Source organism: Eptatretus burgeri, chromosome 5 (assembly GCF_056783735.1).
Source record: "Eptatretus burgeri isolate ZD-2024b chromosome 5, Ebu_testis_v1, whole genome shotgun sequence".
Taxonomy (NCBI): Eukaryota; Metazoa; Chordata; class Myxini; order Myxiniformes; family Myxinidae; genus Eptatretus; species Eptatretus burgeri.
The window spans coordinates 47726592-47751166 of NC_140965.1; the positions used below are offsets into that span (position 1 = coordinate 47726592).

General features: G+C 44.1%; 1 protein-coding gene across 2 annotated transcripts in view; it reads right to left on the minus strand.

Annotated features, from left to right (window-relative positions):
• Positions 1-583: 583 nt before the first annotated feature.
• Positions 584-24575, minus strand: part of LOC147026378 (CD109 antigen-like) — a 156538-nt gene continuing 132546 nt past the window's right edge. For both annotated transcript variants that reach the window (XM_085881763.1, XM_085881762.1), the window contains exons 27-34: positions 23334-23520; positions 22401-22591; positions 21348-21488; positions 20560-20625; positions 11387-11532; positions 6344-6491; positions 6126-6228; positions 584-2833 (exon numbers count right to left, since the gene is read on the minus strand). In XM_085881763.1, coding sequence (XP_085737889.1) covers positions 2643-2833; positions 6126-6228; positions 6344-6491; positions 11387-11532; positions 20560-20625; positions 21348-21488; positions 22401-22591; positions 23334-23520 — 1173 coding nt within the window. In that variant the 3' untranslated portion in view covers positions 584-2642. The remainder of the gene's footprint in view (positions 2834-6125; positions 6229-6343; positions 6492-11386; positions 11533-20559; positions 20626-21347; positions 21489-22400; positions 22592-23333; positions 23521-24575) is intronic.

The window sequence follows — 24575 nt, forward strand, 5'->3', positions numbered from 1 at the left end:
ATTACACCATTTAGACCCCTTCGCCCTTTAAGACTCTTGAGACCATTTCGACCTATAGACCATTTGATCTTCACACATTTACAACTGGACCATTTAGACCTTTCATTTGCAATCAACGACCTTTCATTTCGTACATCCTTCCATTTATTTGCCACAGAAAGCAAGACCTGGCCAGGGTCTGCAATGTCTGATTGCTCTTTCATGTTTATTGCTGTTATGAGCAGTTTGTTTAAGTTAGCTTTTGCTCAATCCATGACTGCCCAAAGCAAATATGATTTAGTTAATCATGGTACAGCTATAATGAAGAGGGAAGTTAAACTTCACTCTGGAGTAAAGTTCATGTTATCATTAAAAATATCTCTGATTAACTCTATATCATAGCCACTTTTCAAGTCAAGACATATCAACACCATCATCAAATTAGTGGAAAGCAAATGGTGAAATGATAATGTTCTACACAACACGGTGTACTTGTTTTGCCTATAAGGTGAGGTCAATTACGGAATCATGCAATTCATGTACAATGTTAATAGGTTCAGAGGTTAATAGGTTGGGTTCCAAACAGCATAGTGAGGAACAGACAGAAAAGTTCAGATGGGTCTTGGTACTGATGGATGATATTCAATCACAACAACAGGTTGAGCAATGTTTCTCGGCGATCACACAAAGTAAATCAGACACTAGTAGATGTAGAGTCTCACAACGGGACGAAGTATTTGTCGGAGAGGAAATGATTAGAAAGAACTCCAGCAAACCACTAGAAAATGAAATGTGGTTACAACACCCCTGTGAAGATTCAGACATTCCTTTTGAGAAATAACTCAGATTGTAATTATAAAATGTTGCCGCTACAAAAGTCTTCGCTTGGAGCATATTGTTGACATTGGTCAAAGATCACGGAAAATCAATAACAAATGGTCACATAATGACAATAGGATGGTGGTGAAGAAGTGTATGTGTGGCAAACATAAATGTACAGATATGAACAAGTCAGAACAAATCGAGGATAGGCAGGTATTCAAATGAGATGAGGGTGAGGGGCCAGCCAGCTTAATGGACTGCAGGGAGGAAATGTATTGATGGCAGGGGGTTATTTCAAAGACGAGAGAAAATGAAAAAAAATAAAATAAAAAAGAATGAAGATCTGTTGTAAGCCTGTACCAGGGATAACTGATGAGTGGGTTAGTCGACAAATACGTTCGACCTGTTTGGGTTTTGCAGGCAGATTGATGAAAGTTTGACGAGGGCAATGCAATTACAAACTAGAACAGCACTTGGTAGAGCGCATACCTCCGACAGGCTGAATAGTCGAGGTTTTGTATCCCACTGATGGGTCGGATCTGAATCCATACCTTACCATATCCATACCATACCATATCATATCCAGATCTAATCAGCTCGTTGTTGTCACCTACCCAACTCAACCATCAAGTTTTGTCATAATCTGTCCACAAATTTTTGAAATATCATGCTATATGTCGTTTTTGGCTCTATCTCTCAATGGTGAAGAATCACTTGAAAAATTCTCGTATCCGGATCCGGATCCGGATCTTCACTGAAATCGAATAAATTAGTCTGCTTCACACACCCAACATGTCCACCAAGTTTAATCCAAATACATCCACAACTTTTGAGATATCATGCAATATCGTTTTAGGGCCAATCTCTCAATGGTGAAGAATCATTTAAAAATTAAATAATTCTCGTATCCGGATCTGCATTTGGATCTTCACCAAAATTGAATCAATTCTGCCTTGTCACACACCCAACCTGTCCACCAAGTTTCATCCGAATCCATCCAAAACGTTTTGAGATGTTGTGCTATATATAGTTTTTAGCCCAAGCTCTCAATGGTGAAGAATCACTCAAAAAATTCTCAGATCTGGATCCATATTCACACCTTCACCAAAATTTAGCGATGCTGTCCTGGGATGGTCACCTATATATGCAAGAAATTTTAGAATGATTGAAAAAACACCTACATACTTGAAAACTGTGGCCAAAGATCGTGACAAACAGACAGACAAACAAACAAGCAGTCATAGACTGGTACTTACGAAATCGTCAACTTGACCTCTGACCTTGTCTAATAAAAGCTGTCTCTCGAGAAGGTGGCCACGCAAACCAGAAGTTTCTACCATGATTCTGTACCAAACCATCAAAAATCGAATGTTTGACCTCACTGTGACCTTGACCTTTGACCAATTTCGACCAAAATCTAATCAGCGCTAACAATCACACTCCTAAATCATGTGGTGTAATTTGACATTGGTAGCTTCTTCTGTTCTCGAGTTATAACTTTATAACTATAACAAGACACCCTTCACCAACACGCGGCCTTTGTTCCCTCGTCATATTCGAAACGTCTATGGATTTTCACCACTTTAACAAAAGAATCATCATACTTTACAGCACCTTGAAAGTGATTCAAAACAAAACTGAAACGCATGAACAAGCCAATGAATGATGAATAAATTTATCAAAAAATCAATGGGTTTAATTCAACTAGAATGTTACCTTAAAGTACAAAATATTGAGAAAACAAAGTTAACAGTAACTTGAGGTTTTGGTGTGGAGGAGCGTCAATAATAACAACAAAAGGAATAGTGGCAGAAGAAAAGACAAGTTCTTCAATCACAGCTTCAAAGTAAGTTATGAGACACAAGTGATAAGAAGAAAGTGAATGCGAAAACTAAGGTGGACGGCATAGCCTGTTGGTGTGTAGCTCTTCCCTTGACATTGCTTTGGCAGTCTTTGCCGTCAACGCCACAAAAAGATGACAACGAGATGTTGGACAACCGTGGTGTTTCATATAATATTTCAACCCGTCGACCTGTGCACACACAAACACACATATATTTTCTATGTCGAGTCAAAATTGTTTGTTTTTTTGTACATTGCAGTTGACTGTGATTCTCTAGACCTTACTGTAAAACTGCGATACTGGTGCTTCGCAGCTGGCAGGGCTTGAGTACTCCAATGAAATGACACTTTAAGCTGGGGACAAGTCTGCCAGTGTTTTGTAATGGTGGACATTAAATATCGCTTGGTGGTTTTCAAACAGTAGGTCATTATGTACCCTGACGAAGCATTGAATGCTAGCGCGAATCGACGGTGCGGGGTGGGATGTAGCTAGACCTCCAGGAATGTTAAAAACATCAGCAGCCAGGCATTGCACACTCATGAATGAAAGACTATGCTCATATTTTATTGCTCAACCAAATATTTTTCACCAGCAAATACCGCCCGTCGCTACGCTGATGGAGATACGGAGAGGCGGGAAAAAAAGAGGAGAGAGAGAGAAAAGAGAAGAGAAGAGAGTGAGGAGGGAATGACTCAAGAGAGCGAGGAGGGACTGACACAATCTGTCAACTTTCTGACTCAGATCTCAGACAATGGTACTCCATCTCTTCTGGATTTAATTTTGACCAATTTCCCAGAAAATGTCTGCTGCTCTACTTCTGCTCCAATTGGTTCATCTGACCATATGCTTGCTGACCATAAGCGGTCATCCCTCTGGCCGTTATTAGAGAACCGCCTCAGCAGCGACAAATCTGGCATTTCACTCAGGCCGACTGGCGAGGTATTCAAGCAGCTACAAACTTGTAGATTAGTCTCCCATTTCTACTCTCACCAACATCAACTCATCCTGGGCATTTTTTTCGAAGATCTCATTTTTCAGTTGTCCTTCCCTTCCTCCCACCCATGGAACACTGAAGCTTGTGGTGAGGCAGTTGTCCTGAAACAACTTGCCTTCACCTCATGGAAGGCAAATCCTCCTCATCCCAATCTCAGTTCGTTCCACAAAGCTCAGAACAAGTGCGTGTCTACCATCAGGAGAGCCAGGAAACAACATCATTCTCATCCCAAGTATAAACTCACAAACCTGTCTCCCTCATCCAAATACTCATGGTATCTGGTTAAGTCTGTTTCTGGTGTATGTACCCCCTCCATCCCCTCCCTAACCTCAAATGGCTGCACAGCTGACACTGCACGCAAACTGGCTGAATGCCAAAACTCTGTGTTTGCTTCTAAATCTTGTGTCCCAAACCCATCACTTTCTGGACCCACCTTACCCAGTCACACACAGCTGTTCCTGGACTATGTGTCCTTTTATTCCTGACAAGGTGGAGAGCTTGCTGTCAAACTTCGACTCAGATTCTGCAACCGGTTCAGACGACATCAGCCCTCATGTCCTAAAAAAAAACCTGTTCTGCTGCTCTTGCTCACTCCCTCTCTGTTCTATTCATCCTCTCATTCACTCAAGGCCATCTGCCATCTGCTTGGAAATGAGAAAAATTGACCGCTCTTCATACGAATGGTGCAAAAACTGATCCCTGCAACTACAGACCAATCATCCTGCTCCCAATCATCAGCAAGGTTGTGGAATCCATCATTGCTTCTGACATCAAATCCTTCCTCTTCTCCAATGGCTGATTTCCGACCATCAATTTGGATTTAGACCAGGTCACTCCAGGCTGGACATACTGCTTCTGCTTTCCCAACAATGGATGGATGTTCTAAATGCCAAAGCTGACATCAGAGCCATCTCCCTTGACATATTGTGAGCTTTCGATATGGTCTAGCATCCTGCATTGGTCACCAAACTCTCTTCTTAAAGTATCCAAGGCAATCTCCATTCATGGCTCGTGGACTTCCTCTCCTGTCGTAGTCAGCACGTGGCTCTTAACGGCTCATTCTCATCTCCTCTTCATGTCCAGGCTGGAGTGCCTCAAGGCAGTGTTCTGGGCCTTGTGCTTTTTCTGTTTTTCATCAAAAATCTTTCAGACTCTCTGGAAAATCCTCTTTATCTCTTTGCTGATGAGTCCACCCTCTGCCATACAATCTGGCTGCAGCCTCTTCACTCTCTGCAGATCTGGATATATAATCACAAGCTGGTAAAACATGTGGAACGTGTCTTTCAATCCTGACAAATCACACACTCTCAATATGTCTCTATGAAGGACTGTCTGTCCAAAGCCAGTCGTTGACTCCTACACTGTGCAAAGTCCTTCCTTGGCACACCTGAGCTTCGAACCACTTACAAAACTTTCATCTGCAGTCTGATGGAGTACTGCTCTCTCCTCTGGGGTGGTGCTCCTGCCTGACACCTTGCTCAGCTTTATGGGATAGCACTTAGTTGCGTAGTTCAGATGGGATGTAATCCTGGGATAGGACCGATTATGGTAGTTCAGTGAGGATGTAATCCTGGTATACGAACCAATGCCTGGGATATGATTGATTTGGGTCATTCAGATAGGATATGATCCTGGAATAAGGCCAAATACCTGGTATAGGACCGATTTGGGTAGTTCAGATAGGATCCAAAATAGAGGTTTGAGCATGGTAGTTAATGCAACAACAATAGCTGGATTAAAATTGTTTAAGAAAGCAAGGACAAAATAAAATAAAGTTTATTTGATGGTCGGTTAAATAATTGCCAATTTTCTTACTTTTAATGACATTTATGTGACAATTGTCGAGAGATTGGGAAATATGAGGGATTGTACGGACTCTCACTCGAGAATCCTCCAAGGCTGTGTGAGGATCTATAGCTTGTGATTTTTCTTGGGGGAGGGACGGGATGGTGATCAGTACCATGAGTTGTGAATCATGAGGAATAAAACTATGAGAGTTCAACAAATAATCAATGAAATAAACCAATGTTTTTTTGTTGTTGTTGTTGTTGTTGTTGTTACAGTATATTGGTGAATGGATGAGTGGTGCCTTCTGGATTGACAACACAGTACAATGAGGTATATTTATCGGTTATTGAGCAAGAACACAACTCTTCATACACTTTTTCGACAAACTTTAAAAACAGGAATAGGAAAAAAGTAACAAATATAATGATCACCAACACTACCTCCGACCCACCATGCCTCTGCCCTCTCCCCTTGTTCGGATTTAATGTGCTGCATCCAGAATCATAGAAGCTGTATTCTATAACTGTTTTTGGAAAACAACAGCACAATGGGCCATCTCTTTATTACATATGCAAATATTTGTCATCCCCACTCTCTTACCCTCCTTATCTCCACCCCTCCCCACTGCTCCCCAAACGGTGTACGTAATAAATAGATGGCGGATAACATTATTAAATAATTACTCTTGCAAACACTTACGTGGTTCGTAATAATCAATCAATTTTACGAGCGGCTTTGAAATGTTGGCCACCAGCACCATCTGGTATGCACTGATGTTGGCACACACATCGTTCTTTCCCACCTGTGCAGAAAACAAATAACTAAATTAAGAGGTGGCTGAATGCTTATAATCCATGAATTCTGTCGGCTGAAGTTAGCACAGTTACTAATAAAGGAAGTGACAATTTCCAGGTTACCTCGACCAGGTACAGAGTAACTTTGGACCCTTCCAATTCTGTTTTCATGATGTTGTGATCCAGGTTTATGGATTGTTTGTCGGTGACGAAACCACTCGGCAAGTTAACCTCCATGAGGAGCATGCCACTCAAATCGTCATCCAGCCAACTGAGGGAAAAATGCAGTCGAGGGATGGAGAACAAGCAGCTGTTGGTTTTTAAAAAATTGTTATTTGGCTTTTCATCATAACCTGCATAAAATCGATCCGACGAGTAGTTACATTGGACATAATGCTGGAATGAAAACCAAGGACGAGAAAAGGAAAAATAAATTTGGGAAATGTAAAATTTAAAGTGAAAAAAAAAATTAATGGTTGGAAGGAAGAGAAGGTAGGACCATCCAGATAAAGATTGAGGATGGTGAACAAGATGGTGTGAGCAGGATGGTGAATTGGAGTGTTAACCACAAATTGAAATAAGGCCTCCTTTGGTAAGCAATTGACCATCGTCATGAACACTAACAGACTCCAGTCTACACATAATGGATCTTGATGAAATGTTCATTTTATGACAGCTTAGTTGTTGGTACACAGAACTACAGTTAGCTTAGTACACAGCAACGGTGCTGCTTGCACGAGTACCAGTGCTTCAGTTCATTGGTTCTGACTCAAGCTTCCCTCTATACTCATATAGGATAGGGAGAGGCGTATTGCTGTTGTAGGGTTTGTTTCCACAATTAGCACCCACAATTTTTAATCGTATCGCAAAGTTTCTTAGACCCATCGGAGTACTAAACCACAATTTAGAAAAAAAAAAATTCTGCACTCCCAACACTCTCAGCCATCAATTTCTGAGTTTTATCCTCTCTGTTCTGTGATCGAGGGCATGATGTATGGTATTTACATCATACCCACCGGAGTTGAAGGTCAAGGTCAAATGGTGCTCTGAAAAAAAGTGTTTTTTTGCATCGCTCAATCTTGCCAATGCGGAATCTCAAAGACTGCTTGGTCTTCCAAAATGTTCTGGCTGGGACTTTCTGAATGAAATTTTGCATCAATAATGGGAATAGAAAGTGCACGGGGTTGACAATATTTTGTTGACCTTGACCTAATTTTTAAAGTCATAACCTAATTATAGATATTTTTTCGCCATAACTCGACCAAGGTTTGTCCGATCGGAACGAAATTGCCTTCCCCATACAGCATAGAGTAAGGCGCATTTACCCTCAATTTACATCATACCCTTCCGAGTTAAAGTTAAAGTTAAACCCTTCCGAGTTAAAGGTCAAGGTCAAATGGTGCTCTGAAAAAATAACGCTTTTTTTTGTCATCGCTCAATCTTGCCAATGCGGAATCTCAAAGACTGCTTGACCTTCCAAAATGTTCTTTCATCATGACAGTAGATCTGCATTGAAGTTGTGCACCTGATATTTCATTACTGTCCTTGACCTATTTTTTTCAGATTGTGACCTAATTAACAAAATACACCTTTGTTATCACAATTTTCTTACGATTTTCATGATGTTGCATTTTAATGTTAGATTGTAAATGGGGACATTTTTTTTTTAATTTACACTCTATCCCTAAATGTTGAAGATAAAGATCATATGGTAGGTCGAAAAAAATGTGGCCATCATTGGATTGTGGGCCAAGGGTAAGTCTCGGGTGATCGCTAAGGGTAAGCCTCCCCCCGGTTGGGGGAGGCTTACCCTTGACCACTCTTTGTGGTGACAGATATCTAGTTGTCCTTGTCTGACTCTTCACTAAGAAACGAAGATTTCCCAAAATCAACCTCCATCATGTTTGTCCAGCTATTAATGCATGTGAAAGAACTCGGTGATTTTGGACTGCTTTGCCAGGATTCCTCATGGAAACGAACCCCGAATCCTGCGTGATAATCCAGCGCTTGAAGAGTTCGACGCCGCTTATTCTTCTCCTTTACAATAGGTGTCCTAAAATCAACATAAAGTGATTGAAATGGAAAATAAAATAGGAAAAAACGCTTCTCTGTGTAGATTCCATTGAGGAGTAGCTTTCAAATGGAAAGTCATCATTATTCTGTAATTAAATACTCCGATTTGAGATTTTCTTTCAAGATTGGTAGTTCATAGACGATAGAGATTTCAGTAGATCTGAGAATGGAGGCAGAATTGCCAGTTGAAACGACGGTCAACACATCTCTGCTTACCAGGATGAGGTTGACGATTAGGATGGGGATGATGATCATGATGACGACGAGACATGACGAAGCATTCATTGTGAACAAAAGGTTAAGATGGTAATAAATGCAGATTAAGTTACAATTTATAATTATTTCTCTCCATTAGAATATGATGACCCTAACAAGGAACTTCAACACAGCAAGAGGTCAAAAGGCCCATCAAGCCTTTGCCAGTATTGCCAACCTATGGCTATTTGTTTCCGCTCTATCCTCTTTAAATGCTGAGCAGCAAGTACCATTTTTCAAATCTTTGGTATGACTCAGCTGGGATTCGAACTACTGACCTACCAGACTCAGAGAGGACAAGATGGGACGACTGATGAGAGAGGACGCTCAAACCATTACACCATTGATGAAAGTCGAGACATACAACTGACTGTGCAAGCTGAAACAGAACATTAGGAGTAGATAAAAAAGCTGAAGGGGTTGGCAGGATAGTTGAGAGTCGCCTTCACCTGTCTGGGCTAGGTTTGATTCCTCATCTGACTATAAACTGTCACCCTGGTGTTTTGAAGGTGGCACTTTGCTTCAATTAGTGGATCATCTGCCCGATGAAGCATTAATTTGAAGACCCATGCTGGCAGTTGCTGGAGGACCCATGGGTTATTTTGCAAAATGTAGGCGATTGGTGCCAGCATTCCGAGCAAATTCCAAATTCCTGCCCTAATCAAGTCGGTCACCCTCCAGTAATCCTGGGATTAGGATCAAATATGAAGAGGTGTATGCTTGCCAAAGAACAGCTCATGCCAGTCGCTATCTAATGGTAGTCCTCGAGGCACTCTCAAACACAAAATAAGTGGCAGCCTACTGGGATATGGTATTGCACCATACATGATAGTTCCACTGTCATCTGTCATTCTTCAATGGGCTTGTTGTTGCTTCATATGTAGTCTGCGGCTGCTGATTGCATCATTTTCTGGAAGCATGGCTGTGCCGCCTGTTACCAGAGAGCTAGTACTCATTTTGCTGACCTCAAAAGAATAACAGGCTGAGTGAACTCACCTGGTGTTATTTCAGTGGAACGACAGGGGCTGAAACTCAAGACCCTAGGATCTTAAGCCAGTCACCTTAACAATTAAGCCAACACCACGCTTTCAATAGGTTGCACCAGTCTGACTATCCCCCAAAACACATGCACACACGCACTCACCTTCAGGCAGAACAAAGGCATGTGTTTGGTGAATTTTAAAGAAAGGTGGGACTACAAACATGATACATCATTGCACAACTCGTGCTGTTCAGAAGAGTTCTGGAAAAGAAAATCTTTGGACCATAGGAGTGATTCTCACAGTTGTAGTCACATGACTTTACCACTTTGACTGACCTAAATTTATGGATTTTGTAGCAGCTTGCATTGTTTTAAAAAAAATTTAGCCAGTGGTTGTAGATGTGCAATTCAGCTGAACGACTGCCAGCTTTATATCGGTACAAGCTGAAAAATTACTCTCTCTATCGAGTGCAGCCTGTGGCTGCTGGTTGCATCATTGCTTGGGACACACCTATGCCACTGATGCAGTGTCCCCCTTACCGGTACACTGGTGCTCATTTTGCCGACCTCGGAAGGATGACAGGCTGAGTCAACCTCCTGGTGGATTTTAATTCAGCAGCCCAACGGGGCTTGAACTCAGGACCTGAGGATCCCAAGCCATCACCGAAACCACGAAGCCAACACCAGGCTTTGAAAGATTACTAAGAGTGATGGATTCAAATTATCAGCTTATTTTTCTTCTTACATTGCCTAAATATCATGAAGAAACTTGTCCACAGAGAAAATATTAATAACTAAGTAAGTAATATTTGCCATCAGGGTTTATGATCGGTTCACACTCGACATGGTGGGGCACATCATGACATATTCTGCATGTAACTTGAATGGGAAAACAAGTCACTTAGTATATTCTGAAAACTAGCAGAGCATCCACCCTGAAGGCGATCTTGTTCCAAGCATGCAATATGTTCTTCCGACACATCGCTTCATTTGTGCAGTGTATAGGCATCAATGCCTGGTGTTGGCTTAATGGTTAGGGTGGGAGGCTTAGGATCCGAGGGTCCCAAGTTCAAATCCTGCTCCTCCGTTGAATTAAAACAAGGTGGGGTTGACTCAGCCTGTCATCCTTCTGAGGTTGGCAAAATGAATACCAGCTTACTGGGATGATTGAGCCATTTGAGTATCCTGCGTCAGAGTGGCGACCCATCCAGGATTGTGCCCAACAGCCTAGGAGACTACTTCGGCAGCACCGACTCTCCATACAGAGTATGGTCGCAATGGATGGATAGATAGGCAACAGACCGCAGCTTCGATCACTCCCAAAAATACAAATAACCAGGGTTACGTTCATGAAGCAAACACATGCATACTGCTTATGTACATATATAATACATCATATGCTTGTATAGCTGGGATATACTCCGTTTCCACTCTGCCATAGGCTGACACCAGAGGCTTGAAGTCAAAGGCCTGAAGCCTGAGGCAAATACATACTGTTGCCTTCACAATGCCCATGATGCCGAATTGCTCCAACCTCTTGATATTTGATGATCATTTTAACAGTCACTTAGGTTGTCTCCCACGAAATAGAAAACTTATAGGGAGGGCATGGCGATTGTGAATATGACACTTCCAAAGAGATTTACTATAGAACCAAAATGGTGGACATTCAAATTTTTTGTTTCAGGTTACAAGTGTGAGTGGCATCAGGCCAGCTGTCTAACCAATTCGTATAGAGTGGACATACATAAATACATTCATACATACACAAAAACTTTCTCCATTATATCAAGATGTTAGCCCGAATAACATTGTTATCCTATTTGCATTTCTGACACCTTTTGCTGTTGTGTTACCTCGCACATGAAGCAAGGTGGATTTTACCATCAAACTCCATCGTGTCATTGAGTACAACGTGCAGGCCGAGTTTTTCTGTGCTTCTCCGCTTTCGATCACTCGAACCTATTGATAGGTCATCTCTGACGTTGTACAAGACGTTCCACTGCACACAATCAATGAACAGTCGTATCAAAACAGCTTGATCGTTATGTAGTCAAAACATCAGGGGTTTTCAATGTACAAGTTTCATTTTTAAACATCATTCAATAAGCATTTATTCTTTAGCCAAGAGTTTCCACTCCAACACTATGACTGTGCTAAATGTAGTCATTTCTCCTGCACCAGAAACACCACACTCATAATGTGGTGGTAGACTAGCTCAGCTTGTAGTGTGTTCACCATTGATGTATCTAGCTTGGATTCGACTATCAAAATGCAAGGAATGAACTCAAGCTGCAGTTCAGAAGTGATGCTAGCAGGAGGCGCTACATCTAGGATCATGCACCATCTGTCTAACTGTCTGAACGAAGGCAGGTTTGGTGCATCCAAAGCAGTCTCATGGCAAGGATTACTCTCATGGCAAGCAGTCTCATGGCAAACAGGTGCATCCAAAGCAGTCTCACGGCAAGCAGTCTCACCACCATCCAAAGCAGTCTGGGTGGTTTGCACACTTGCCTTTCCAGCAGCAGTCAGGGCAGGAATTTAGAATTTGTTCATGGCAATAACTCACCAACTGTTAGCGAAACACACCATCAGATTTTAACGTCTGCCAAATAATGCTAGCAGGTGGAACACCCAGCTTAACGTCCATCGAGAGGGAAGGCCCACTTTGTGATGCAACGCCCTGCCAGTGAAGCACAGATTAAAGTCGTCGGGAATCAAATAGATCATGTGGAGGTGGGTCGGTTTGTTCAGTTTCGTTGTGCAGATCACCAATCTAAACGAAATTCACCCTGTACATTCATGACAACACACCATTGAAATTCCTACTTGTTTCCATATGCACAAGTTGACACACCGACAGTTATTACCATTTGAAATTACCGCCATGAAGTGGGCGTGGCGTGCTTGTAATCGCGGAGGAAACGACCAGGAAACAACAAATCAAGATGGCGGCGCCCATGGTTGTCTGGTGATTGAGTGATTTTTGGTCTTTCAACAACCAAATATGCGTTGTTTCATACACTTGGGCGGGGAGGATGATGAGAAAATGATGCAATTCACGGATAAGAGCTGGCGTAAGTTATGCGAGTGTGTGAAGGCTTGGTGCGACGCCACAGATAGTGAAACTATCAACAAATGCCGTTTGCTGGCTGATCGAATTATGAAACTGCTGCCAATGACTGATCCTCCTGCGGATGCCGGCTGTCACCGGTTCTGCGATGTGTCGTTTTGTAACAAGGATCATATAAAACGTGCTGAAGCCAGGAAAAGGAAATCAGAAGCCAGCACTACTGCAGTTTCTGCTAGAGCCAGTGAGGTGGTGGGCGGACGAAGAAGAGGGGCACTCATCCCACAAAATACGTAGAAAATCCCTCAGAACCTCTGTCGAAAGGGTGGCTGGCAAATCAGCTGGTGTACTGCCAAGAATTTGTGTGATATGCCAGAAAAAAAGACAAATTCATCCGTGTCAAAGGAAAATCTCAACGTGATCAGTTGTCCCTGGCAGAAACACAGGATGGAGGAAAGCTGAGGGAAACTGCTGAGCAGAGGAGAGATGAACGTGATGTGAGAATAATGACAACTATAAAGGATAAAGACTGTGTGGAGCTGGCAGTTTGTTATCACCGTAAATGTTATTACGAGTATGTGAATGACATACCACAGACAGAGTGAAAGTAAACTCCAAACTCAGAAAGTGAACTATGACTCAACATTTGACATTTTCTGTGATAAACTAATCCAGGTAAGACTCATTGATGGAAAGCAATCTATACATATGAAGAAGTTGTGTGAGATGTTCAATGACCTACTCAGAGTATGCGAAGGTCAGGATAAGGCCAACTACCAGGCAACAAGACTGAAGAAAAGACTGCAGGAACAGTACCCAGACATGATTTTCTATCGTCCACCAAAAATGTCTGAGAGCGAAGTGGTGTACATGAAGGGCATTGATATTGGTTCCATTGCTCAGGCTGCTGTTGTAGACAGTAGCTCGACAACAGAAACAGAGTCAACTACAGAGGATGAAGCCAGCCAGGGTCCACAGCAGGGTGACTCGGGCCTCAATTTACAAGTTCTATACTCGGGAGCACTCATGGTGAGGGATGACCTGAACAAACACCAAAGTGTGGACATTACATGGCCCTACTTGGAAATGGTGGTGCAAGCACTAGAGCTTATATGGGCAACTCGTACTTTGAACTGGCCGAAACACCTTGCGATCACGAGAGCGTCAATGCCGTGGTACTTTGCATACGATCACCTAAACTATGCAAGGTACTTACCCGTTTACTGGCTGGGAATGGCCGGGCTGGAGCACTCCCACCCAGACACCTATCAAGCGTTCATGGACGGCAAATGGACTGCCCAACGGCATACTCGTTTTGGATTTAGTAGTGTTGCGTGTGATCAGATCATAGAGCAGACTTTAAATAGGGACAGCAAGACCAGTGGAGGCATCATTGGTTACACTCAGAAAAGCACAGCTGTGAAGAAGTGGATCCTGTCCCAACCAGCACGTGCGGAAATCGCAAGGAAATGCGAGTCCATGGCGGGTATCCACAACGAGCCCCGAACGAGAAAGGACTTGGATGTGTCTAGCTCGAAGAAGAACGAAGCAGTGGTCATACAAGTGATGGACACAGTACATCAAATGATTAACCCTTTCTCCAGCGCTCACCTTGAACTCGTCAATATTAGTTCAGGTGTCATCGCACCGCCAGCCACTTCCGCGGACTTGATGAACGCGTATGTCAAGGGAGAAAATGCTGTCGTGCAATTCATGTGTGATCGGCTTCTCTCGGGTGAGGTCCCATTCTTCAGTCCGATTTCGAAAACAAAATTGGCAACTTTCTCAAAGGCGCGAGGCAAGTCGGCGTCTCCCCACCAGCAGACGCCGAAGTTTGAAATTGCGAATGAACGTCGTCTTTTCACACGACTGCTATTGATTGGAGAGAAAAGCAATGTAACACTCCACGATCTGCTCGCTATTTCTTTCTCGTATCTCGCCAGTACCCACTGGCGAACATATCTTTTCCGCTGGCATCCGGTGATGGTTCGATTGCTCAGACGGACAAAGCCAAACTCCGCAACCATATCCTGAAACTGTTGCCCGATTGCCGTGTGGACGCTCGGCCTATCCAAGGTAAAACAATTGTGGATGGAATGGCCGTTATTCAGGCGATAAAGGCTGGTTCACTGCCTAACACTTTCGGCAAACTGGAAGAGATGGTGCTGAACATTGTAGTGGCCAAAGCACGACATAACCAATCTTCGAGACTGGACATGGTGTTTGATACTTACCCAAGTATCAGCATCAAGTGACTGGAGCATGCCAGACGAGCGGGCATGGCGGGTGATCTTCAGGTATGAACCATCTAAGGACGCGATCAAGCCCTTCCAAAACAGTGGGCCAATTATCTCCTGAGCGGAGCCAACAAGGAGACATTGATAGAGTTCATCGTCGAATCGTGGACGAGAAACATCTCTCCATAAAAACTGGGCGACATGCTGTTGTACGTCAGTCATGCCGGCAAATGTGAGAAAATCGAGGCGTCGAATGGTGTCGTGACTGTGTCGTGTCGTCAGTACCTGAACTTGAATGTGACCATGAGGAAGCTGACACGAAGCTCCTGCTAGATGCCGCTCACGCGGGACAGAATGAAGAGTCGGTGTGCATAGAGAGTTTCGACACCGATGTGTTTGTGTTGGCATTGGCTCACTCGAAGTCGATTCGAGCACGAAATTTCCATCTGGTCACAGGAAGTCAGGTCAGGTCAGGTATGGGAGCATGTGCCAGAACAGCGCGTCGCTGCGTCCACTTTCCGTCGGTACTCCAGGGGCCTCCGTCTGGCCATCCCCCAGGCAGATGCCAGGCCCATCCCCTTCTCCTTGAGATGCTGGTCAACCTGCTGCAACCATGAGGCACGTGGTCGGCCCACTGGCCTCCTCCACTCATGAGACTCCCTCGCTGAGAGAATATGGTGAGCAGGATCAGCGTCAGGAAAACGAGCCACATGTCCATACAGCCGCAACTGATGCTCACGGACTATGCAGGTAACAAATCTCATCCGAGTCTCTCTCAGCAACTGCTCGTTGGACACAAAATCCGACCAGCGATAGCCAAGGATTCTCGGAAGACACCTGGTACCAAAGGAATTAAGTCTCTGTCTCAGATCCTTGGTCAGAGTCCAAGTCTCGCACCCATAGAGCAAGACTGGAAGTACCAAGGACCTGAAGACTCGGACTTTCGTCCTCCCGCACAGGTACCGGCAGCGCCACACCCCATGATCCAGTGAATCCATGACTCCCCAGGCCCGACCCAGACGTCTATTGACCTCTGACTCACAGCCAGCAGAGACATGAATATCACTGCCAAGGTAAGTGAATCTCTCCACGACCTCAACATCCTCACCACAAACAGACACAGACAGGACAGCAGCATCCAAGATGTCACCGAAAGCCTGGATCTTAGTTTTGACCCAAGAAACCCGTAATCCCAGCGGCTCCGACTCCTCATTCAGCACCTCGAGGGCCCCCAAATGGATGTCTCAAGTCTCCGCAAAGATGGCTGCATCGTCTGCAAAATCAAGGTCCGAGATCTTGACATTCCCAAACGATGCACCGCAACTTGATCTCTCCGACATCCTCCCTAAAATCCAGTCCATACAAGTGCTGAAAAGTGTGGGGGCAAGTACACATCCCTGACGAACTCCAGTAACAACTGGAAATAAGTCAGAGGTGGTACCACCACACTTCACAGCACTCTCAGAACCAGAGTAGAGTTCAGACATCAGATCGATCAGTTTTGGTGGCACCCCACGAAGACCAAGAATCCTCCAGAGGACATACCGATTCACTGAATCGAACGCTTTACAGAGATCAACATAGGCTGCAAGCAGCCCCTGCCGAAACTCTCGTCTGCGTTCGGTGAGGACACGAAGGGCAAGGATACGGTCAATTGTTGACCTCTTTGGTGTAAAGCCTGATTGCTCTGGATGCTGGTGCTCAAGCAGATGGTGGCGAACCCTATCAAGAATTATCCGAGCAAAGACCTTGCCCGGCACTGAGAGCAGCGTCACCCCTCGGTAGTTGTTGCAGTCTTGGCGATCACCCTTCCCTTTCCAGAGAGGGACAACAAGGCCCCTCTTCCAGTCAGTTGGGATGATGCCTGTGTTCCAGGCAGAGCACAAAAATGCATGCAACGACACGAGTGCAGCATTTCCACCAGCCTTGAGAAGTTCGGCATGGATGCCACAAATCCCTGGAGCTTTGCCCCATTTCAACTGGTTCACCGCAGCCCGTGTTTCCAAAAGCGAAGGTGGACCACAGTTGATTCGTGGGTCAGCAACAGGGATTGTAACACCCTTGACATCCAACTCGACAGCTGGGGGATCAGCCTGGTACAACCGCTCAAAGTAACCGGCCCAGCGGGCCTTCACTTCAGACTCCTCTGTCAAGAGCCTACCACTCTCTGCTCAAACTGCAGTGCTCCGAGGGATGGGCTTGGATGAACGTAATGCGCGAATTCCCCTGTAAGCGGGACAAGAATCACCTGTCCACAGGTGATGCTCTACCCCCTCACAGATTCCTCGCACATAGGCCTCCTTGTCCACCCTCAGTGCACGTACAGTTTTACGCCTCAGCTCCCTGAACAGCTCAGCTCTGCCATTCAGCCTGGCCCTGCGACTCTGGTCAATGGTATCCAGTGTCCCTTGAGAGACAAAATTCTTCTTTGCCCTGCGGTGAGTTCCAAGACATCCACCAGCAACATCAAGGACGGTGGTCTTAAAGGTGCTCCACAACTCTTCAGGACCCCCCAAAGCACCCAGACCCCCCAAGTGTCCACTCAGCCTGTTCGCAAACTCCTCAGCTACTCTCTCATCCCTGAGCTTGGCAACATCCAGCCTAGGCTGGGATGGTACCATTCTCCAGGATTTAAGGTGCAGCTTTAGAGTTGCTACAACAAGCTTGTGGTCAGTATTGAGGAACTGAGCACTCCGGTAGACCCTGCAGTTCTGGATCATCCTCCAACGACCGTCAATGAGGACATGGTGAATCTCCTTTGCCACACCGCCAGCGTTGGAATACCAAGTCCAGCGATGAGCTTGTGGGCGCTGAAACCATGAACCAGACACCCTAAGTCCATGACTTCTTGCAAAGTCAAGGAACTTAGTGCTATTCTGGTTCATAGTTCCTGACCCATGGGGACCAACACACACCTCATAACCATCCCTATCAGTTCCAGTCGATGCATTGAAATCCCCCAAGACTAGAAGTGTATCTCGTCTGGGGCACTGATCAACCACAGACTCGAGCGTGGCGTAGAATGCATCCTTCACGGTGAGATCACTCGCCTCAGTCGGAGCATAAACAGAGACCACGGAAATGACACCTAAGGAGTGATGAATCCTTAATCTCATAATACCCTCGTTGACCGGTGTTACCTCAATTATCATTGGGGTCAGCTTATTGGACACAGCTGCAGCAACTCCTTGGGTATGGTAACCATCAAAGCGACCAGACCAATAGTTGGTGTAACCACCCACCATTATCTCGCCGCAATCCGGTCTCCGAACCTCAGAGAGAGCTGCAATCCCGATGTCCAAACGCTTGAGCTCAGATGATAACAGAGACAGGTGATCATCCTCTCTTAGGGATAGGACATTCCAGGCACCCACCCGAAGGGACCGCCTCAGGTTAACCCAAGGAGACCGCCGTCTGGTGGACGACACCTCAGCACCACTCCGACACACTCTCCCGCAATCTGACCCAGGGATGTTACCCCGTGGTTTCCCTCCTATCAAAGATTGGGGGTCCCGAAGGCTTTGCCCCAATCCCGTCATCCGGTGAGCTGCCCTGCGAAGGGAAGCTGCACAGGAGGTACTCCCACGGAGTGGGTTTTCAGATTTTTTTGCGTTTTTGCGTTTTGCGGAATGAAGCGTTTTACGGTGGCCGGAGTGCAAATCCTGCCACCAACCTCCTAATAAGAAGTAACCCAACTGCAGGAGGACGTCTGCAGACACAGTTGGGCACTAGATATGGATGGCCATTGGCTCACAAGGAGCTCCTCCACCCTTTGATAGGTTTTGTTTTTAATCCTGCTGGGTGTCCATATCCAAACACCCCCCTCACCAGAAAACCTGGTGGGGGAGACGGTTTAGTTGCCGACAACCCGACCATGGAACAGGTTAGTACAGGTTTACATGGTACCTGTAGCAGGTCACAGATCAAACCTGACCTGACAGGAAGTCCCAAGGACATTATCGTCGTTGACATTAGGAAGCTGAGTAATGCCTTGGAAAGTTCTGTCTGCGATGCGTTGATAGGTTTGCACAATTTCACGGGAAGTAATACCACCAGTGCATTCCACGGTAAGGGCAAAACAAGGCCATTTGACTTGATGATGAAGGGTCCCCATCTCATCACCTGTTTCGGGAGCATTGGTCGAGAATTCACGCTACATCAGAATATCATTCATGACATGGAACAATTCGCCTACGCCATGTACAATCAGCCGACCATGAAGAGTGCGGATGAGGCTCGCTTCAAGCTATTCTGCAGCCAGTCGCTGGGAGAACAGAAGTTGCCGCCTACAAACGACGCTCTGATGCTGCATTGCAAAAGAGTGAACTGTCAGTCTGCGATCCACCACCGCGCGACTTAGAGGTTTATAGAAGCCCCTTCTCCTACATTTCACGGATGGGTGGAACGTAACGGAGCACTGATTGTTCAATGGCTGAGCAAACCACCAACGCTGAAGGAACTGTTAGAGGTGACGAAATGTAATTGCAAGAAGATGAAATGCGAGACCAACCAGTGTTCTTGCCGGTCAAAAGGACTGTCCTGCACAGAGTGCTGTGGGTGTCAAAACTGCGCCAAGGATGAACAGACCCGATGCAGAAATGGAACTTATGGATGATGAAAGCAGAACTGACGATGATTCCGACGACGAACTGTGAATGCAGGTGTCACACTGCTTTTGCTGTGGTAATCTACTACACAGTAGTATTCAGGTTGGTTAGCATGTAATAGTGGACTTGAGTTTTGTAATAACAGCAGTCAAGAGCCTAGTTCAGCAACCGCTTCAGAGCAAGAAATACTGGAGTTCTAAGACAATAATCTTCTTGTGGCGGTTCTACTTTTCATCAGGCTGAGTCGCGCAGTCTCTTTGTCTTTGATTTAATCTGGAATAGCCAATGTAACTGTCTTTAATAGGGGCTGTAACTGTCTTTAATAGTCAATGTAACTACCTTTAAGAGCCAGTGTTGCTGCCTTTTAAGCAAAAAGTTGCCTTGGTCAACTCGAAGGCCTGTCTGGTCGGTCCAGACGTTTTCGGCCGGTAAAAATATGTAACTGCTTTGGTTTACGACCTTTAATTATAAACATCTTTAATAACAGTGAATAGGGTTTTCTTTGATAATATATAACTCTGTATAAACATATTGTTTCATTTTAAGACCTCACAAGAGTTTTCTTTGACATACATATCAGTCTAACCTTGATTCTTCATTTCTGTGTCAAAATCGTGCTTTAATGTTCGGTGTATCTTTAATTGCCAAAAATGACCAATTGTGTCACATCCTCGACGTGGAAACAAGTGGACGTGGACTCAGCGTCTAAAATTCTTTAAGTATGCCAAATTTCATTCAGATTGGTGATCTGCACAACGAAAATCATTTTCTGAAGGTAATAGCGAGTACCTCCACATGGTCTAAAACCCAGGCTGGCCAGTTCAAAAGTTGTCAGGTATTTAAATACAACTGAAGACATCACGTCAGGGATTTAAATGCGACTGAAGATATCATGGAATCTTTAATATATCCACAAAATTATTTACGCATATTAACGATCCTAACACATCTTTTGAAAATTGTAGGCCATTGCATTCTAACTCTAAGGCAGAATTTCTTACTTTCACTTAGTTGGGTAATTAGCACTGCCAGGACATAGCCGAGATTATCCGGATGGGGACATAGTCACAACAATGGGCCGAGTGACCTTTGTATTTTATTTTACAATAACCCACCTGTATGTAAACAGCCCCAGTACCAGTTGCAATGAAGTTAAAGGTCATGGACGGTGAGGTTGGAACCTGCAAGTAAAAAACAACATTGAAAAAAACAAGAGCAGAGATATTAATTTCTGGGTATGCAATATGCAAAGCAAAAGCACATCTAGGTCGAAGTCATCCGATTTGTCCAAGGTAGAGGCGTTCATGAGAGCCCATTCAATAATAGCAATGAATATGTGAACACATAATGATTGATTTATTTTTCAATCACTGTAGTTGTTCTGTAATAATCCAAAGCTTCATCAGACAAGATAGAATGGCAAAGTCATATTCCCTAACAGCCAGGTCTCGCTTCCCAAATATGTGTGCAGCCATTGGCCGACGACTGAGCAATATTATAATTAAAAAAAAGAATCGTGGTTGGCCACCACATTGAGGTCAGAGATGGAGCTGCTCCGAAGACATTTTGACAGCAGCAACTGGATTGCGGATTGCCACCTTTTGCTCTGATGAAGGGCAAAGCCCGAAACGTCATTACATTATGATCCTTCACGGCAGGTAACTCCAACCATTTTATATTTATGCATGTATTCTCTTGTGTCGCCATCGTAGACCGCTAGTTTTGTGCTGGAACTAGCAACGACACATGCAATATCCATTGCCTGGTGGTGCAACTCATTCCGCCGCATTCAGAGAAAACAACTGTAACTTCACCTGAAGGCAACTGCAACAAAGCACAAAGTACAGCTTGCCCACATAGCTCCACAAAGAAAACTTTTTATTTCACTCATCTAAAGACCAACCTCAATGCGGTGGGATTCTGTTGCATTTGTGTCCGTCACATGAAGTTTGCTTTGCAACGTTGAACTATCGACTTTGAGTTGCACGTCAACAGGGTTAGCTTGAGCAGAGGTGGCTAAAGCTTGAAGTGCAACGACGGTGTCCTGAAAAAGTCACAGTTGTGCACATACATACAGTACAGGCTTTAAAGTGCAGGTTTTGAAGTACAGACTTTATAGTACAGGGTGGCCACAATGTCTTATCACCACATTGTAAAAATTGGGACATTGCCTTTGTGTGCAGTGTTAATTCGTTTCTTTTTTCCGGTTTTTCAGATTGAGTGAATATAACCATGGATTTATACAAGCAATCCCACGGAACATAGAACAAAATTGTTCGATGTAATGACAATGATGGAGCACAAATGGATCCACTGGACACTTAAGGCTTGCGTCATGTGCTGTAAAATGTGTAATAAAGTGAAAAAAGTACTGCAAATGTTTGTGCTATTACTTATAGAACCCTTCAGTGTTGTCAGCTATTATGACAAAAGGCAAATGTCACAATTTTTACATGGGGTGACAGGACGTTGTCGCTAGTCGCCACCCTGAACTAGCCTTAAAGTAGAGGCCTAAAACTACAGATTTAAAGCACAAGGCTGATGTACAGATTTAAAGTATAGGCCGTAAATTACAGGCCTCAAAGAACCAATACAGAAAAAATAAAATATAGAGGAAGATTTTGTTAAAATACTTCAGGATCCTCATCTGACTCAGTTTGGAGAACAATATAATACGTATGATAATTTGTTATTCAGAGTATTTTGCAGATTGATCTGATTTTAATAAAGGAAGCTGAGAAGTAATGCCTTGGGCAAGGGTTCAACAGGCATTAAGGATAGGTTTGGGCAATGAATGAAGTACGGAATACACAATATCCTCGATTTTAGTAACAAAAAAAATGAAGTTGCATGACATAATGTTGACAATTAAATGAGACCACATGTTTATGATGGACCTTTTGAATAACAATGAAGGCATACTTTATTGAAACCGCTGTGGCATCACAGTTCCAACCTGTGTGGAAGAAAATCCTCCGAGGTAGTTTCGTTGCTGTGCCAGCCATTTCATGATTGGAATACTCGTTTCAATATGTCCAAGCTTGATGTGTGCTAGCAGGGCATAAGCTGTTGTCTCAATGTCCAATGTGGCTGGTTGGAATGAACGACTCAAAGATGACGGATGTGTCCCCCAATAACGGAGCCCTCCTGTCAAGGATAACCATGAACCTCAAAGTAAGCCAATGTAATAAGTTTGGGGGGGGGGATCTAACAACTATGGGAAGATCTACAACTGAAATATAAAAATTGTCAAACCTACGACAGCGAAATACCGTAGTGTGTGTGTGTGTGTGTGTGTGTGTGTGTGTGTGTGTGTGTGTGTGTGTGTGTGTGTGTGTGTGTGTGTGTGTGTGTGTGTGTGTGTGCGCAATCACATCTTACTATCAAAGGTGTATGCATTAACCTCTTACTCTCAAGGGATCATGTCCATATCTGGTAATTAATAACATCAATGCTTCCATTGTGCTGAGGTTAGTGTCATCTGTATCTTTAGTTAGGGAGAGATTTACATCCTTCCTTCCTTCTGGCAACCAATATCAGCTACAGGAGACTTTAGCCAAAGAATGAGGCAAGAATTGAAATGTTGCTCAGTGTACCGACATACAATGGCCTACCTTTTCAAAAAGTGACCGTGAAATATTTAAGGTTCATCACATTAAAGAAGTGAATCAGCTTAGCTTCCCATCCAAAGGACAGTGTAGTTTAAATGATTCAACACCAAGCTGAAATAGTTTATCGTCTTGATAAAAGTTTAAAGTCTGGTTATAGTCCATGGAGGACAATAATCAGACAATACAATACAAAGCACGTAACCACTGAGATATCCTGCCATTGTCCAACTACATGGCATTAGATAAAGTATCTTTAGTAATATCAATGCAATACTGACCTTTCTGAATGGACTTTTCATTGAGCTCTTTGAGAGCTGTTGCAGCAACACTGCTGTTTGCCAGTGCGAGGGCATAGGTAGTGATTGCAAGTGTGTAACTGCTCGAAATTCCTTCTGCAACCTTCGACTCAAGGAACTTAACAGACTTCAAGATTTGAGGAGAATGTAGTTTTAATAAGGTGTCTTCCTGCAAAAACATGTTTGGCAGCAGGGAACAAAAAACGAAATATTATGTCAACACAAGTTGGGGGCTTTGGAGGGGGTGTGCAGCTGTTATTGTTGCGATTTGCGATGTATCCGAGTTATAGTACTTATGAATTATCGATTTGGGGCCCTTGTGAGCTGTCTTCCTTTTTCACACTGAGTTGTTTGTTGTACTTATCTTCACTAGCATGTGACATGTTGAGTTAGGGAAGCAATGACCGCACACTAAATGTGAACACTTTTTTTCTTCTTGGTCACAAACCTCCTTGTAGTTCCTCATGAAAGGTGATTCCATTTTTTGTTTAACTAGCCGAAACCCCATCACAGACGGATTCCGTTCCATGAGCCCAATATGACAACCAGTGGCGGCTCTTGGAAGAGCCGGATCCCAGTCGATGTACTCCATGGCCTGACCTAATGAGACCTACAAAACGTCCTTGTACACGACATTTTTGGTGTACACTACTCCTTGTGAAGAAGTCGGCTGATTTGTGCACGTGTCCACTTTGACGTACACCGTGTCAAAACTTCTGGCTCTCGAGACCGCGACGTACAGTTGTCCATGCGAAAAAACTGGAGATGGTAAGTATATTCCCACTCTACGAAATGTTTGTCCTTGCACCTTGTTAATGGTCATGCAGTATGCAATCCGGATGGGGAATTGGACGAAAAGTGTTTATTCTGCTTCAGAGTTGAAAGTTGACTATTGCCACTATGTGCGATGCACTCTTACAGGTACGAAGTTTCTTTCAGTCCAGGTCACAGTACCGAGAAAAACGTGACGCGACCACTAGAAGGAGCACAAAATTGGTCCTTCAGTATTAATATATAGATGCAACAACAAATCTTACAGTAATTGCTTTGTGTGCTTTTTGACCCAATTTTATCAAAATGTGTCTATCCATGATGACCTGATGATTGTATCACCTCTCTTCTGAGGTGCAGATGCTGCCTCTGATGCAATGCCCCTGCTCCATTTTTGGGACAAGTGTTTGAAACTTGGCCAGAGTACGTACGCAGTGTCCTACTTTTTTTGAA